Raw genomic sequence first — 19,122 nt, 5'->3', positions numbered from 1 at the left:
TCTTTCTCGCTCTCTGTCTGTCTATCTCTCTGTCTTTCTCGCTCTCTGTCTGTCTATCTGTCTCTCTTCCTCTCTCTCTGTCTGTCTATCTGTCTCTCTTCCTCTCTCGCTGTCTGTCTATCTGTCTCTCTTCCTCTCTCGCTGTCTGTCTATCTGTCTCTCTCACTATTTTACTTTTTCTTTCCCACATGTTTGTCATCAGACAGACTCCCACCTGATGCTGCTGTCAATCAACCAGGAAGTATTTGATCCTTACAGGACACGGGTCAGAGTTCAACTGTCCCATCAACTCACCCTCCAGCCTTCCCTCATACCCACTCCAACCGCACCTCACCCTCCAGCCTTCCCTTATACCCAGTCCCACCTCACCTCACCCTCCAGTCTTCCCTCATAACCAGTTCCACCGCACCTCACCTACCAGCCTTCCCTCATACCCAGTCACACCTCACCTCACCCTCCAGCCTTCCCTCATACCCAGTCACACCTCACCTCACCCTCCAGCCTTCCCTCATACCCAGTTCCACCTCACCTCACCCTCCATCCTTCCCTCATACCCAGTCCAATTTCACCTCACATCACCCTCCACAGTCTTCCCTCATACCCAGTTCCACCTCACCTCACCCACCAGCCTTCCCTCAAACCTAGTCCCACCTCACCTCACCCTCCAGCCTTCCCTCATACCCAGTCCAATTTCACCTCACATCACCCTCCACAGTCTTCCCTCATACCCAGTTCCACCTCACCTCACCCACCAGCCTTCCCTCAAACCTAGTCCCATCTCACCTCACCCTTCAGTCTTCCCTCATACCCAGTTACACCTAAGCTCATGGGCTAGCTAAGTTTATGGGCTAGCTAAACTCGTGGGCTAGCTAAGCTCATGGTCTAGCTAAGCATATGGGCTAGCTAAACTCGTGGGCTAGCGAAGCTTATGGGCTAGCTAAGCTTATGGGCTAGCTAAGCTCATGGGCTAGCGAAGCTTATGGGCTAGCTAAGCTTATGGGCTAGCTAAGCTTATGGTCTAGCTAAGCTTATGGGCTAGCGAAGCTTATGGGCTAGCAAAGCTTATGGGCTAGCAAAGCTTATGGGCTAGCGAAGCTTATGGGCTAGCGAAGCTTATGGGCTAGCGAAGCTCATGGGCTAGCTAAGCTTATGGGCTAGCTAAGCTTATGGGATAGCTAAGCTGATGGGCTAGCTAAACTCATGGGCTAGCTAAGCTTATGGGCTAGCTAAGCTTATGGGCTAGCTAAGCTCATGGGCTAGCTAAGCTTATGGGCTAGCTAAGCTCATGGGCTAGCGAAGCTTATGACGTGGTCATGTTAAGTAACTGCACATGCGTAATACAACATTCCCTTTGAGATCAAGTTGTTTTGGAGGAAAGAGTTTTGCACGTCTCTAATCATGACACATTCAGTTACCTGAAAGTGTGGTTTGAAATGAGGTGGTTTTAGAGAAGCAGCATTGCTGTACAGGCCAAGGTACCAATATGAGCTGAGAGCTGAGACCCTATCTGACCTGCAAAAGCTCTCACCTCCCTCTCTCCTACAGCTTTCAGAGGGAAGCAGAGGAGGGTGGGGGCGTGTGAGGTGAGTAATGCAGAGGGGAGAGAGTTGGAGAAACAGGGGGAGAGAGATAAAGCTACCGACACATAGAGAGAGAGAGAGAGAGAGAGAGAGAGAGAGAGAGAGAGAGAGAGAGAGAGAGAGAGAGAGAGAGAGAGAGAGAGAGAGAGAGCGATCGACAACGAAGGAGAGGGGGGCTCTGACCCGCAGCTGTAGCACAATACCCCCGAGCCCCCCGCCCCTCCCCCGACCCCTGACACAAATGTGACACCCCAGCTGCCAGTGCCTGCTCCCCCCACCCCAACATTACCATATGTATGGCCCCTGCTCTCATAATTATGCTAATCACCTGTCCAGCCCTGCAGCCCCTCCAATGGGTGTATTTAGCAGTCGGCTAGCTCCCAATGCAGCCTTCCCTGGGCCCGAGGTGTACATTCACACACTCACGCAGCCCTCAATGGGCAGATTCTTCCACATTACTGCCTGCATTCAGCTCCCTCTCCCCTGAAGAAACCCTATTCAAGTCCACTGGATTTGAGTGAGGAAAGAAGAAGAAATAAGGCGAGGAAAGTGGGAGTGTGTGTGTGTGTGTGTGTGTGTGTGTATGTTCCACCCAAAATACTCAAGAGGTCGAGCTAAATGATATATCAATTGGTGTGAGAGAAGAAAAGCGAGCTAGAGATAATCTTTTTTGAATTTTGAGATGGAAGGTGGAATAATACTGCCTTTCTTTGTCACACACACGTACACCTGTACACACACACACACACACACACACACACACACACACACACACACACACACACACACACACACATGTGTTTGTGTTTCTCTATCTAATGCAGAAGAATGAGCTCCCCAGCACACATTAAAAAACAGCCTGATCACGAGAAATAGACAGAGATTCTGGACGTGTGAAAACAGCCTGATCACTAGAAATAGACAGAGATTCTGGACGTGTGAAAACAGCCTGATCACTAGAAATAGACAGAGATTCTGGACGTGTGAAAACAGCCTGATCACTAGAAATAGACAGAGATTCTGGACGTGTGAAAACAGCCTGATCACTAGAAATAGACAGAGATTCTGGACATGTGAAAACAGCCTGATCACGAGAAATAGACAGAGATTCTGGACGTTTGAAAACAGCCTGATCACTAGAAATAGACAGAGATTCTGGACGTGTGAAAACAGCCTGATCACTAGAAATAGACAGATTCTGGACGTGTGAAAACAGCCTGATCACTAGAAATAGACAGGGATTCTGGACGTGTGAAAACAGCCTGATCACTAGAAATAGACAGAGATTCTGGACGTGTGAAAACAGCCTGATCACGAGAAATAGACAGAGATTCTGGACGTGTGAAAACAGCCTGATCACGAGAAATAGACAGAGATTCTGGACGTGTGAAAACAGCCTGATCACGAGAAATAGACAGGGATTCTGGACGTGTGAAAACAGTATGATCACGAGAAATAGACAGAGATTCTGGACGTGTGAAAACAGCCTGATCACTAGAAATAGACAGAGATTCTGGAGCTCATGTAAAAAAAACACAACCCACTGCAAAACACACGACTATACTACAATTCAGCTCAATCAAACCGTGGTTTCATAAATAGTGCATCCTTGTGTCATGATTAACAGCCTGTGACATAGATGTAATAAGTACATAATAAAGTTGATAAGATGACTATAAGCGCACCTTGTAGTACTAATACACATGGCAACATGACATGTTGTTTCGTATGTTCTTATTCCAACAGCATATCCCAGCACTTTGTCTGTCTATCTCTCTGTGTGTGTGTGTGTGTGCCTGTCTTCCTGTCCGTCCGTCCTGCCGTATGATTGGCCCAGAACCCAACCATAACAGACCACGACATGACTGGGAGCAGTCAATCTGAGCCAGCCATCTCTCTGTCATTTCCTGGTAAGATGGACTCCTGATTCCAGGTATCCCACAATCACACATTCCAGTGGACCCCACAGTACAGCAGCCTGCAGTACAAGCTAGGCCAGGGGAGGGGACAGTTCCCCACTAAGTCACAGGTGTTCCACCTCCTCACACTAACTGCTGGGATGGGTTTCTGCCAAGGTGGGTATTTGTCACAATGTAATTGTCCCACGGAACAGTAGCATCTCAGAGGACCTTGAGGGAAGTTGTGTTTGTGAGCGGTTGTTTCTGGGAGAGGATGTGTGTACGGAGTTTGTCGACGGAACACGGGAGCGCGTGGTAGGAAAATCAAAGAATATTGCCATAATATTCGCAGACACACACACAGCTCAATCGCCTGCCAGTTTCAAACTTCGACCCAAGTCCCAAGTCCCTGTACCGCTGGCCCTGGAGCCAAAACACAAACACACTGCCGCTACTATTCTCCATCTCCGGACCTCCCCCTATCCCGCCCCTCTGTCCGCCAGCACTGGGAGGGAGGGGAAGGAGTGGGAGGGGGGAGAGGAAAGAGGAGGAGGAAGGGAGGGTGGACCACCGTGACTGTCATGGCAGGGCTGTGTGTTTACATTGCTGTGCCTCACTCTGCAATACATCTGGCATTCTGGGGCCACTCTCCCCTGCCAGAGGGGAAGGGGGGGGGAGGAAAGAGACCTATTCGGCCGAGAGGAAAGAAGGGGGAGCTGGGGGGGAGTTTTGGAGGAGTCTCTTGCGGTCGGTCATTCGCAGAGCTCTGGTTTTTGAATAAGAGAGTCTGAAAGAATGCAGAATGTAAACACAGCGCTTGGAAGCATCTCAGGAGGTGGTTTGTGAATGGGAGACCGTCCATTTCTACGACGCACACACACATTCTACGACACACACACACACACACTCTAGAGTTATAACTTTCAAAACATTTTAAACCTTTATTTCGCCAAATACGTCATTGGGAATAAACACTAATAATGACTTTTAAAAACGTTAAAAACGTTTAAAAACAGAGCCATAACTCAGTGCACACTAACACAGCCATGGTGTTTTCCAAACACTAAATCCTTCTCCAGTTCGCCTGCACATTTCATCAACAAGTTTAACACAACATGTTGGAATGTTATTCTACTGGCGGCTTAATCCTGTTTGGAGTCAACTGATAAACACAAAGAAATTGGAGCCCACTTGTTTTTCTGTGTGTGTGTGTGTGTGTGTGTGTGTGTGTGTGTGTGTGTGTGTGTGTGTGTGTGTGTGTGTGTGTGCACGCGCACATGCACATTTGCATATACGTAATGCGTATATTTCAGGCGCTGTGCAATTAGGCTACAATGTGTGCTTGTGTCCACATTTGTGAATATTTGATTGCTGGTGTCTGCAAAATGAGAGGGAATAGAATGTGCGGGAAAAGTCTAGGATGGCAGAGGGAGGGTAAAAGAACTAGCCCGCAGTGCCATTCCCATTTAACTAGCTCCTCAATCACTCAGAGGCAAAACCGAGGGGACCAGGCGCGCGCGTGTGTTCCTATACACATCAAAACGAGGACAATTCAATCAAGGAGACCATCAACACCATTCTCTCACCAGAGAGAAGAAGACACATTCCCTTTCTTTCCTCTTTGTTGTTGTGGAAATGGTCACACTATGCTGTTTACTCTCTGCATCTATGCCATATCACTGGGTCTACCTTTAACAGCCAAAATTGGCCTTTTAGACCCAAATAAGTAATTACAGTCCTCTGCCTCTAGGAGCACAACAACAAGCTAACCACGTATTATTTGTCGTGAGGGCAACGGTCACGCAAACATTTTGCTGTGCTTCAAGTCATGTTGCTGCACAGCCTCCTTAACCAAAGGCATGGCAACTTTTCCAGAATGAGAACACACACACACACACACACCAACACTTAGGCGGGTGATTCCATTCATGAAACCAGTTTTAACCACGGCAGTAGCAAATTGAGTTAATCAACCATAATGCATCTGCAACAATCAACTATCATTCTGAATACTAGTTTATGGCACAGTGACTTATTTTAAATACATTTGACATTTTTGCCTGAATTTTGTACATTTTCAACCCAAATTCTCATTATTATCGGGTCATTTTATAAAATGTAATGTTTTGCTGTGGGTGGTCCATAAACTGTATGCTCGTTGAAGTTTACATTAAACTAGAATATTTTTAGGTCCGTTTCGGTAACGATAACCCTAATTCCGGAAATGACAATAAGTTCATTCTAATGTATAGTCAATGGGTGTGCTGTGCAGGTAACTTTAATGATTTACTAGGACCACTGCTTACACCTACTGTATAGATTTTTTTGTTGTAAAACATCAGTTATTTGATCAAGCAGGGATTGTTAAGAAATATGGGTGTACAAACCCCATTTAATTGACTTAAAGCCGCAATCTGTAGTTTGTGTTTGAGCAAAGAGCCACTTAAAGTTGGATATCCCCTATTTTGAGACTTGTACCTAGTTAAGCAATTACCAAATACTGTTGTTTGGTCCATTTTCCACATATTTACATACTTTAACATTATAGGCATATCATGTCATGCCATTTGCCCACAGGACACCATTCCATTTAGAAAATACATCTAAACTACATTAGAACCACACATATCCGCTTCGTAATACACCCACATTCCATGTAAAGACCATTCTTAAGTCCACTTTTGACTGTTGAAAATACATGCGCGTACAAGTACTTATACTTAACGGTATGCTAAAACAAAAGGGTATTTAAGTCAACTGCATTAAGATCCACGGTTTTAGTACTACGCAAATCGTTTGGGGTTAACAAATGACACAGCTTGATGTATTGGGTAACTAAAGCTCCATTAGAGCTCAGTAGAGTTTTTCAATGACAAACTATGCAACAGTCACTCCCGAAACATGCATAGTCATCCCTAAAAACCTGCGTACCATTACCGTAACGCACTAATATGGATGGTGGCGGCAGGTAGCCTAGCGGTTGGAGCGCTGGACTAGTGATCCCCGAGCTGACAAGGTACAAATGTCGTTCTGCCCCTGAACAAGGCAGTTAACCCACTGTTCCTAGGCCGTCATTGTAAATAAGAATTTGTTCTTAATTAACTGACTTGCCTAGTTAAATAAACGGTTCAATAAAAATAAATAATATTTATGAAATATTTGGAAAAATAAAACATGTACTTTAGTAATTTGGGCTTAATCTGATAGTGTGCCTTTTGATCCTTATCCAAATATGTTTACATAAAAATAACATATAACATACACAAGTAATTATGACAAAAAACAAGATTCGGAAAAGGTTATGTGTTGAAGCAATGAGATTAATTACGAAATACATTTTAATAATGCACTTTAAAATATATTTGTTTTCAGTGTTATGTTTAACTTAGGCTTTTTCATTAGGTGAGCAATGTTAAAAAAAACTAAAAAACATTTGAAATGTATTTGTTTATTACTCTTTTGGGACTTAATGAGAATGAGAATTTATGCGTTGGTAGTTGTGGAAATGGGGTTAAAACGATTCATACCTGATCAATAAACATAACAATAATTACCAAATAGATAAATACAGATCCTAATCTTAGTGATCAAGAGGAATTATGGGGGGGGGGGGGGGTGTATGTATTTTTTCGGTCAAGTGGCAGTTTTGTGAGAATCAACCAGGCCCCGACTAACTGCTGTGAAATAGATGACCAAAGCAGATCCATAAGTGGCACCAGCAGTAGATGGGAGAGAGAGAAACTAGGCTAATAAACATTGATCTACTACAAAATAGAAGTCCGAGTAAATCGGACTGCCCTCTGCTGGAAGGATGGGAGTCAAATAAGACACACACAAAAACACTGTCACGCTCTCAGCGCAATGAACACAGGGACACGCACACGTGCCCGGACACACTGCTAGTACACTCTCAAACTCTCAGCAGACACACACACAAACACTCCCAGACACAGAAAACTACAGGGACTAAATGTGACAGCTGCTGTGGCCTTTTTGTGCCCTTTCTCTTTCTCTTCCTCCTCCCCCCCCCCCCCCCCCGTCTTTCTCTTTCTCTTCCTCCTATCCCCCCCTCTTTCTCTTTCTCTTCCTCCTCCTATCCCCCCTCTTTCTCTTCCTCCTATCCCCCCCTCTTTTCCTTTCTCTTCCTCCTACCCTCCCTCTTTCTCTTTATCTTCCTCCTATCCCCCCTCTTTCTCTTCCTCCTATCCCCCCTCTTTCTCTTTCTCTTCCTCCTCCTATCCCCCCTCTTTCTCTTTCTCTTCCTCCTATCCCCCCTTTCTCTTCCTCCTCCTATCCCCCTTTCTCTTCCTCCTATCCCCCCTCTTTCTCTTTCTCTTCCTCCTATCCCCCCTCTTTCTCTTTCTCTTCCTCCTATCCCCCCCTCTTTCTCTTCCTCCTCCTATCCCCCCCTCTTTCTCTCTCTCTGCTGTGAGTCCTCACTCTACACCAGGGCCACAGGGTGAGTATCAGGTGAGGTTTTAAATAGTGGCGCCTCCACACACAGACCCCAAGACCCGGAGGGACCAAGCCTGTGGCCCTTGGCCCCAAACTCTGCCCTGCTCTCTTTCTCTGTGTGTGTATCTATGTGTGTGCGTGCATGTGTGTGCGTGTGTGTGTGTGTGTGTGTGTATGTGTGTGTGTGTGTGTGTGTGTGTGTGTGTGTGTGTGTGTGTGTGTGTGTGTGTGTGTGTGTGTGTGTGTGTTAGACAGAGAGGGGGGGGGGGTGGCGTTGGGCTCAGAGGAGGAAGGGTATAAGTAGGAGGAGGAGTGTTGTGCAAGCAGGGGTTAAATTAAGGGGAAACAGATTGGACAATTCAGTGGGTGATAGAGCCCCAAAGTCAGTGACTTCATAGGAGCCCCAGCCTCTGCCCTGCTCTATGGGACCTAGCCCCAGCTTCAGCCCAACCCCCTGCAACTAGGCCTAGTAGCAGCCCTAACTCCATCGGTCTAAACTCCAGGCACAGCCCTATCCACAACTCCAGTCCCATGTACTCAGCCCCAGCCTCAGACCTAACATGCAATGTATTTCCTAAAAAACAGTCCTAATCATACACCACAGCCCCTAACCATAGCCCCAGCCTCTCTGTTAAACCCCAGCCCTAATCACACACCCCAGCCCTAATCACAAACCACAGCCCCTAACCATAGCCCCAGTCTCTGCTAAACCCCAGCCCTAATCACAAACCACAGCCCCTAACCATAGCCCCAGCCTCTCTGCTAAACCCCAGCCCTAATCACAAACCAGAGCCCCTAACCATAGCCCCAGTCTCTCTGCTAAACCCCAGCCCTAATCACAAACCAGAGCCCCTAACCATAGCCCCAGCCTCTGCTAGACCCCAGCCCTAATCACAAACCAGAGCCCCTAACCATAGCCCCAGCCTCTCTGCTAAACCCTAGCCCTAATCACACACCCCAGCCCTAATCACAAACCACAGCCCCTAACCATAGCCCCAGCCTCTCTGCTAAACCCCAGCCCTAATCACACACCACAGCCCCTAACCATAGCCCTAGCCTCTCTGCTAAACCCCAGTCCTAATCACACACCCCAGCCACTAACCATAGCCCCAGCCTCTCTGCTAAACCCCAGCCCTAATCACACACCCCAGCCCCTAACCATAGCCCCAGTCTCTCTGCTAAACCCCAGCCTTCTCAGCACCCAGCGGCAGCGAGGGAGGGGCCGCTTTACAGGAAGGCCAATGTTGACACCACACTGCCCCTAACCATAGCCCAATACCGTAGTCTCTCCCCTGTCCTCACCCCACAGCTCCATACCATAGCTTCTATAGCTGTAGCACAATTCCTCTCCCAGTGTCAAAGCCCAGCTCCATATACCCCAGCCCTTTCCTCTCCTCTCGCCAGAGAGAGCTAGCGAGGGGCCACTCTACAGGAAGACTAATGTTTACGCCATACTGTTTTAATTAGACTCAGCCGGCGCTGGTATTTTCTTTACAATTTGGCCCGTGTTTGTGTTAACCCAGAATGGGATGGCTCTACTTTCATGCCACGAGGAGGACCGACCAGGGAGTTTTCTTCCTTTTCTCTTCTACTCGGATACGTCTCTGCTAGAGGGAAATTAGTCATCTATTTGATTTAGAAAATCACTAAGGGTTTGGTGATACGAAACACTGCTGATGAATTCGAACAGCCTTGAGAAAGAAGTGTCCTGGCAGCCATATTTGAATAGGAGAGCCCACCACAACACTGTAACCTCCTGTTTAGGCTAGGTCACTTCCTGTCACTACTCTCATCAATGTAAACACGGCCTCGTTTACCTCTACTATGTATAAAGTCTGCATCCTAAATCATCATTTCATCTATAATCCCATTTACATATACTGTATCTATGCATTTTTCCCACCAAGTCAAGAGATCAACCTGTTGCCCCTAAGAGCACCAAAGAGCGGAAAAAAAGCCCACGAAAAAAGCGTTTTGAGTGCTTATGCCTGTTGGATGATACAGTCACTTCTTCCTACTCTTTCTGCTTTTAGCTGTTTGATTTAACTGTCCATTCCTCAACATTTCTAACAACCACAGCGTTCTGTATCTAAGTGAGAGTGCAGTCCTAGTGCTTATGGGTACTGGGGTAATTATTGTGTGAAGAAAGTCAACCCCAACCAAGGCAGCTGAATGTGATTCTCCTTGAATAAGACAAGCTGCAGTACTAAACTACGGACCTAGCAGGATGAACCCGTACCATGAGCATAGCAGGTGACGAAAGACAGCATGAGATCACCCATGCAACTCCACTCAATTCCGATGAGAGATCTGCTACGGTGTGTCTTAATGGCCAGAGCTCCCCGGTGGGTTCATGGAGAGGTTGCATGCAGAGGAACGGATCCAAATTAAACATCAACAGACGTCCTCTCTCTCTCTCTCTCTCTCTCTCTCTTCTCCTCCTCTCCTCTCCTCATACCTTCCTTTCTCGCCTCCTCTCCTCTCACCTCCTCCTCTCTCCTTCTTTGCTCTCACGTTGATGTTGGGCCACAGTTTCCCCTGTGCTGAGCCGAGCCCCGAACAGCCCTCCACTGACCAGGCAGTACTAATCTATCCCTCAGCTGTGCAGTCTAATCTAAACAAACACATCTCTCCCAACCCGCATCTGGAACCCCTCACGTCTCTAGACCTGGGAATAGTGTGTGTGTGTGTGTGTGTGTGTGTGTGTGTGTGTGTGTGTGTGTGTGTGTGTGTGTGTGTGTGTGTGTGTGTGTGTGTGTGTTCTCATGCACTTGTGTGCACATGCAAACCACAGCCATCAGTCATCCCAATAAACTTGGCTAAACTACTTACAGTAGATGACCATGGGTTCTGACACCTTGACACAACGAAAGAATAACATAGGGCAAAGGCGACAGTCACCCTGGAAAAAGCATGCGCTGTGGTGAAGTGGATGTGTTGTTGTCTAGTTGACCTTCTGTTGACAGGTTTGTGTGTGAATCGCCATGGAACTGAGCAACATTAGGATGGGTCCTGGAAAGAAGAAACCACTTGATGTTGTTGTGCTCTATTAACATCCCATTGCTGTAACTACACGTCAGCTAACTTCAGTAGACTATAAGAGTAGGGACGGGATAATGAGAAAAGAAAAGGCATTTGGCCATTGACGTTAAAGGGATTTATTAGACAATCTACTGTTGACAGAATCCACATGCTTTCTAATAACATTCCTTAACCAAATCTTTAGCACACAGTAATAACCTACTGCTGTTTAAAGCAACTGTCCAAGGAAAATCTCACTTTTAAAAGTTAATATTCTGATAACGCAATCCCAAATAACGTTGTTGACTCATCCTATACTCGTATTTGTGGTCAAAGCATAAACAGGAGAAAAAACACTCAAAAAACCCACTTCAAACTTGCATCTCAAACAGACATTTAAAAAATGCTTGATATTTCCTCATAGAACATGATGTCATGTTGGTTCATTTGCTGATCTGGCCAATCAACGGTCTCCTAGCATGAACATTTTTAATGACTGGTTTACACCCACAACCTTCTGTTGTTGGGGTATGCCCATACCATGCCAAAACACAAAAAATATACATTTTAACATACTTAATTACCACTTTTTGGGAGAAAAACTATTTCATATTCATTATAGGTCATATTTCATTGAAATCTGGAAACCCTAGACAGTTCTTTTAAAGTAACATACATCTAGTAGGTTATAGAATACTGCACCAGAAAAAACTTGTCGGAGCTTGAGCGACCTCCAGAGCTGAACTGCTTTGGCATCACAGATGAGCATGCTCTCTGTAAACACTGAAAAACGCTCACAAGGGTGGCTATAGAACTGGAACTATGGGAGGGGGTCATTTAAAAAAACAAATCTGTCGGGATGATTCCCTGCTCATTTGAATTTATTTAATTTTCCTTTTTTCTTAAATGTTATTCTATCTGACGGCATATATGTAGCTACACTAATCACAGGCCACCTAAACATATCTAAAGATACTGCCACATATTTGATATAAACAACCATGACCAAAAAGGCAATACGATTTCAATCGTAAATCCCAAGTGTGATCTCTTTCAAACCGCCCACATTTCAAAAGAAAGTGAATTGATGACCTATTCGTGACTCAAATACCACCGTCCTAAACTACTGGAATGCAGATCAAAGGAAGAAAAAACGCGGCCCCTCCCCCTTTCCCCAAAATCACCACCCATACTCAAAGACCCCCTTTCAACAAAAATATACTCTGCATAACTCAGAAGAATAGCATAACCCTGAGTTTCAGATGGTCTACTTTTGTAAACATGCGTTTCTGTCCGCACTCCGCTTTTTTCCTTCAGCCGGAGACAAATCTTTTTGGAAAGTTGAGAGCTGTCCAAAACGGGACCACACACAGTCTCCGAGTTGTGCGCGGATCACATTCAACTGCTGGGGGCAGGCAGACGCACACACACTCACACACTCACAAAATGGCGGCTTTGACAAAATTTCCTTTCTCCAAAACTTCTCATAAACTTAATAACAACTTTTCTTTTAACTTAAAGAAAAATGTTGAGCTACTATGTGAACATTATTTACGCACATGCAGTGTTAACTCAACATATCCAACGCAACAAAAACCATAACATGAAACGAAATAAAAAATATGTTGAAGTTGTAACCTGGCCCCTTGTCAAACTGCTGCTATATATTCCCCAAGCTTCCCCAAGACCCCCCACCCTCTCCACCCCACCCAACCTTATCCCTTCCCAGACGTTAAACAGGAAAGACGATTCAACATGCAAAATAAAAATACTAAAATCATAAATACTTTTCTTACCTTCTACCCAGAGTTTCTCCACGTCGGTTTCCAGATTCGCCGCCCGTAAGCCAACAGCGAAAGCTCCGAATATCAAGAGGCCCACAACCAAAAACTTTCCGCAGTTCTTTTGTATGTAACAGCCCAACTTAAACAAGAGTCTCTGAAACTTCGCTCTCAGCCACAGCGGTGCTTTTCTTCCAGTCGCCTTCCCCTGCGACAAGACAAGAGAAAGTCCGCAAAAATATTACTCCCCAAACATCAAAGATGTAGGCCTATCATTATTGATCAATGGGGTGTAGCGTTATGGGAAGAGGACATCACGGTTATCATATCATATAAACCATGTTAATGAACGTGTTATGACATTGGTGTGATTGGTGCAATTTGTCGTTCTAGATCAACACTTAAATTGCGGACTTCTTTCTATAATGCATGAGCTGTTGATATGCAGGCTATCCTTTATAGCCTACTGTATATGTGAAGTGTGTTCAATAGGTACGTCAATGTTAACTGTTCTAAATAAGAACCTCGGAGTTGGCCTGTTTATCTGGCCAAAAGAGGACTTGGTTGGACCTCCTACGTCGAGGGAGGAAAGAGACATAAAGTTGGCGAGCCAGCAACGTAAGCAGCGGTTTTGGACGATAGGATAGTCCGTTACTTTTTTGTTTTTACCACACACACAGACAGACGGACAAGGATGGGAAAGCGCAGCAAGGCTCGCTGTCAGTGACAAGTTGTAACGCCGATACATTGTATCGAATTATTATAGCAATCCACCAAGGGCTGCACGTGGATTTTTACGCTGCCGCAAAATCACACACAACACAATTCCATTCCCATTGAGCTACTTGTGTGATCGGAGTGGAGTAGCCATCACCGAGGGAGTGAGGCTACGACAATATTTGTGAACGGGAGAGGGCAGCCACATGGATTTTTGCTTTGGAGAAGAGAACAGTAAAGATAATATCGTACAGACGTCTGGGCAGTTTAAACATATTTTACGACCGTTTCGCAAACACATAGGCCTAAACTTTTATGCACATTTTAATTGTGCAAAAGTAGGGAATAGCCTACACAGTGTTGCCTATGTTGTGCGACCGTTATTGAAACGTTGTAGCCTGTAGTGTAGCCTGCCATTATTGGTAGTTACAATTTATAGACTACAATATGTAGCCTATATTCCCAAAACGGATAAGGATTAGTCTATATGCGAGAAAAGTTAACCATTCTTGAATAGTAAATCACAACATAGGCTACAAGGTATAGCTCTAGTTTACACCATCTCCCCTTACCCTGCCCGTCCCGTAGCTATCCCGTTACCTAGCGACTTGACAAAGTTGGGCGGTTTCACTATATAGTGGAACCATACCCACAGAATTTCACTCAAACGTGTCAAAGAATAAGCACCTCGGATATTTGCTCCAAGGCGAAAGCTGCATCGCAGTAACTTGGTCGCTGCAAATACTCCAAATCCGGCGCTGTTGTGCGATAGTTCCCCCTGTTCCTCCGCGTTATCCTCGGCCGATCGGGGTCCCTGTTTTCCTGCTCGGAGGAGGCATTAGCAGCCGAGGCCATGTTGCGGAGACTTCGCGCTATTACACGTTATAATATTTCCCCGAAAGCGTGTAGTAATGTCCCAAGGCAACAAAGTTTCACTCTCGGTGATCTCACACCCGTAAAGTACTTCATACTCCTGTTGGAGACGGCGAGTCAAAGTCTGCACCTTCCATCCCAACATTTCGTGATCCGGAGGTCTCCACCGCTTCGCACATTCACCGTTTCCCTTCAAAAAAGTTATTTATCTTAAAAGGCAAAGTGGAAACATCGATTCCCATCTACAAAACTGCCGCTTGGAACGTTCGATGGTCGTAGCATTCTGTGTGTTCTATGTGGTCTTCCCTTGGGCCGCGCAACACGGCAAACTCTGAGATTCAATAGATGAGAAAAAAGACCACTCTCCATTTGGAGACAGAGGAGGAGGGGTAAAAGCTAAAGGAATCGAAATCCCGCCTCCAGGGCTGTCAGATGGCCGGAATTTCTCGCATCTGATTGGTTCCAGAAGGGCAAAAATTACTCAGAAAACACGACTATTATTAGCTGCTTAGCAACAGCTCACTAAAGTAGAGCGACCACCCAAGCCGACAACCCTCGTGTGTGCATCGCAAACTTCAGGGGAGCCTTTCAGAAATCCAGCCCTCTTGTGCGTTTGCGCGCAACCAAGACAGGAGCTTGTCGTTTTCAAAAAGGAACTGCATTTCTTGAAGCAGCATTTCTTGAAGAAAACACACTTCCAATGCGAAGTATTCAGCTTGTTTGTCTGACGGGTTTCGAGGAATGTCAGAACTGCAGTTTTTTAACTGAGATTTGTTCCCCAACAGACCTTGATGGTGGTAGCTTGGCCTCAAATTACAGCGGTTCTGGGGGAGGTCCCAAATCTCAGTTCGTCTCAATGTTCCCTAATGACAGTTTAGTGGATAGCCTAACAAATATTATAATAGGCTAAAAATTAAAACCCTTAATCTAATACACATTTAGAAAAACAATAATACATGAACAGTAAAATCATCAATACTATCTACAGTTAGTCTATTAATCTAACATTATATACCTTATTGACACTTTTGTTTTCGCATGTTGCGCATGTAATTGCGCAAAATTGGAAGGCTTACTCTTTCTTGGAATACACTGCACATATTAATAACGCTAATACACTTAGACTATTTAACATGTATAAACACATTTTATATGTCTATTATTGAACTGGATGGTCTTAGGGGCCTCCGTCTCTCCCTAGCTCTAGCTCTATGCCGTGTGCTGATGCGTAGCCTAAATACATGCCAAACAATGCCCGCTGTCTCAATGTCACTCTGCAGTCACCGCCAGCGAGGAGCTGAGACAAGTGATGTCCTCAGAGATAACGCAAGAGGCGGTAGAAGAGATTACTTGAGAGGTAGGCTAGGTCTAGATTATGTAATAAATGAATGATAAATGATGGGCCTACGTTGTGTCGACTTTCCTTGCCTAAACAACATGGTAAACGTGCTTTCTAACAGGAATGATCAACATACACTTTTGGTGTTAGCCATGCCCACTTTCAAATAATCAAATACACTTTTGAGGATCTTAAAATAGAGTGGATCCTTTCATAAGAAAGTATTTTATTTTCATTCAGCAGATAAACAGGCCTAGTGGATGTCATGTGTGCATGCCACTGTCAGATCAAATTACATGTTTTCAATCGTTATATTAACAATGAGTGTCTGATGATTAAAACAACAATTGCTCTTGTGGTTGTGGGCACTGTGTGAACAGTCACAGAAAAAAACGAATGGTTATCTTCATCTTTCAAAATGCATTTCAGGACCTGTATTCACAGTGTCTCAGAAAGGACTTCTGATCCATGATCAGTTTTGCCTTTTAGATCATTATGAATCAGACAGGGGTGCCTGATCCTAGATCAGGACTCCTACTCCGAGGCACTTTGTGATTAGGTATCATGTTGTTAGGTATCATGTGTAATAACATATGTAGGATCTTGATTTGAGCCAGTTTGCTACAGCAGGAAAATAATCCTCCAGCAACAGGAAATATGAATTATTACGTACATTTTAATTTAAGGATTTTCTTTGTAGGGGTTGATAAAACATTTTGTTAGGGATAATAAAGTCTGACATTTTAAAGTGGAAATTACTAACTTTAGAAGCCTTTTAAAATCTCGAATACTCTTCAAGTTTGCATTTCCTGCTGGGCAGGAAAATTCTCAACATCAAAAGAGTGATCAAATTAAGATCTACACTTGTATGTAGGAACGCATCACAGTTATTTAATGCAGACATCACACCTGCAAGGATATTGTGTATAATTAACTAGTAACACATTTGACAGATTGTTGCTTGATTCTATTTCATTGTGAAAAGTAAAGACATTGGCATACTCTGTCCCAACCACTTATGTTCTCCAGAATTTGGACCATGCTCACATTATAGCATTGAAGGCCCACTGTATGGGCAAATAGTATGCATGGTTTCTTGCCATCCTGATTGAAATTGGCCACAAACGCTTCATTCAGCATAAGACCAGACATCTTGAATGGATCTCAACTGGTTAAATGGTACACACTATAGCCACACCCTATAGCCGATTATCTCTAGGCTAAACCATAGAGCATTATGCACTTAGACTTAGTGCAGTGGATTTATGCAGCCTAATGGAGGCATTTTACCATTTCACACCATACAGTGACTTGCAGAATTTTTCCATCCGTAATAATGACATGTTGACGAAGTAAGGTAATCATGAAAATATAACTATCCACTCCACAATATTTCCACACATTTAGTAGTCGGATCATATAAGAATTGTATGCCTGTCTTTTATACCTATACAGCATTCTTGTGTGTGTTCAATAAAGATATTTGAAACAGTAGTCGGTTCATATGAGTGACATTTAGGCCTACCTGTCTGTCATGTCAATCGCTTATTGCTGTCTAAATAGGCGCACAGTGACATTGTTCTGACACATTGGTAGATAATTACAAAAAAATAACACACACTACCCACGTCGATAACTGGTTGAATCAACGATGTGTCCACGTCATTAAAAAAAAATGTGTGAGGACGCTGAATCAATGCGGAAAACTGATTGGATTTGCAAAAATCATCAATGGAAGGGAATTCCGTATTTTTTTCACACTACTTTAAACCTAAAACCAATTTTTGTTGATTTCACGTTGAATTCACATTAGTTGACAACTCAACCAAATGGAAGCAAAAAATAGACGTTGAACTAACGTCTGTGCTTAACGGGAAATTAAAATATTAGTGAAAGGAACAATGTCCAAGTTTTAAAGGATTACGTTACTGTATATTACGCATGAAGCGCATCATGGTGCTAGATCAAAAGTCAAATCAAATTTAAAAAATGTGACATTAAAACTAATCGACAGGCAACACATCATTATCTTACACCATACCGCAGTAATCACGATAATACCGTAATTATCTACTGTAACCACTTAGTGGGACAAATATCAATTTCTCAATCTGCGAGTGTTTGCCAAGATCTCACACCTGGGCTGTCAAATCGCTCCTTGGCCACCGCAGCTCGTAGACGTGCCAGCCAGCCACTTACCATATTCTATCCAGGGGAAAACGGTCTGGAGAAACCAATAATATCCGCCTCCGACTCCGACAGTTGTTACTTATGATGAATATGAAAATATTTTCTTTATCATCAGGGGGAAAAAGAGCCAGGCGCGCCGTAATCCTTATCCGACCGTCTTGGTTGCAGGCATTCTGCTAAGTGTTGGAGAGGTTCACAATTACATGCCTGTTTCTATTAACCCACAGCGCCCAGTCCACGTGGGTGGTCCCATTCTCAATAGGCAGGACTCCTGCCTGTCACGTGATTAGCCCAAAACTGTAAAGAAAACAGGCCTGGATGGCTCTCAGCGCCAAAGACTTTCACAGTGACACGTTTCCTATCAAGATGGTTATATAGCTCCACCAAAGCACTGCAGGTTATTGTGGGAAATCTCTCACCTTGCAAAACTGTAAGAAATTGTAAAGTTACGCCAGTAAGGAGATTATATCGTAAACATTGGGATGACCTACATTAATATGTGTGTATAGGATGCCAACACCCTCATCCATAGATGCCAACACCCTCATCCATAGATGCCAACTCCCTCATGCATAGATGCCAACACCCTCATCCATAGATGCCAACACCCTCATCCATAGATGCCAACTCCCTCATGCATAGATGCCAAGACCCTCATCTATACATGCCAACACCCTAATCCATAGATGCCAACACCCTCATCCATAGATGCCAACACCCTCATCCATACATGCCAACACTCTCATCCATACATGCCAACACTCTCATCCATACATGCCAACACTCTCATCCATACATGCCAACACTCTCATCCATACATGCCAACACTCTCATCCATACATGCCAACACTCTCATCCATACATGCCAACTCCCTCATGCATAGATGCCAACACCCTCATCCATACATGCCAACACCCTCATCCATACATGCCAACACCCTCATCCATACATGCCAACACCCTCATCCATACATGACAACACTCTCATCCATACATGCCAACACTCTCATCCATACATGCCAACACTCTCATCCATACATGCCAACACTCTCATCCATACATGCCAACACTCTCATCCATACATGCCAACACTCTCATCCATACATGCCAACTCCCTCATGCATAGATGCCAACACCCTCATCCATACATGCCAACACCCTCATCCATACATGCCAACACTCTCATCCATACATGCCAACACTCTCATCCATACATGCCAACTCCCTCATGCATAGATGCCAACACCCTCATCCATACATGCCAACAC

At 44.6% G+C, this 19,122-nt stretch overlaps 1 protein-coding gene across 2 annotated transcripts in view; it reads right to left on the bottom strand.

Moving 5' to 3' along the window:
* The window catches only part of ptch1 (patched 1), a 79,399-nt gene extending 61,352 nt beyond the window's left edge, over positions 1-18,047 (bottom strand). The window contains exons 1-2 of one of the 2 annotated variants that reach the window (XM_036980081.1): positions 17,864-18,047; positions 12,751-12,943 (exon numbers count right to left, since the gene is read on the bottom strand). In XM_036980081.1, coding sequence (XP_036835976.1) covers positions 12,751-12,943; positions 17,864-17,866 — 196 coding nt within the window. In that variant the 5' untranslated portion in view covers positions 17,867-18,047. Of the gene's footprint in view, positions 1-12,750; positions 12,944-14,139; positions 15,046-17,863 lie in introns of those variants that run through there. The other variant, XM_036980080.1, reaches the window with a different exon arrangement.
* Positions 18,048-19,122: the final 1,075 nt, after the last annotated feature.

This window comes from Oncorhynchus mykiss, chromosome 6 (genome assembly GCF_013265735.2).
Source record: "Oncorhynchus mykiss isolate Arlee chromosome 6, USDA_OmykA_1.1, whole genome shotgun sequence".
NCBI classification, from domain to species: domain Eukaryota; kingdom Metazoa; phylum Chordata; class Actinopteri; order Salmoniformes; family Salmonidae; genus Oncorhynchus; species Oncorhynchus mykiss.
Note: the sequence above shows the minus strand (reverse complement) of the source record. Positions and strands in the feature narration are given on the sequence as shown.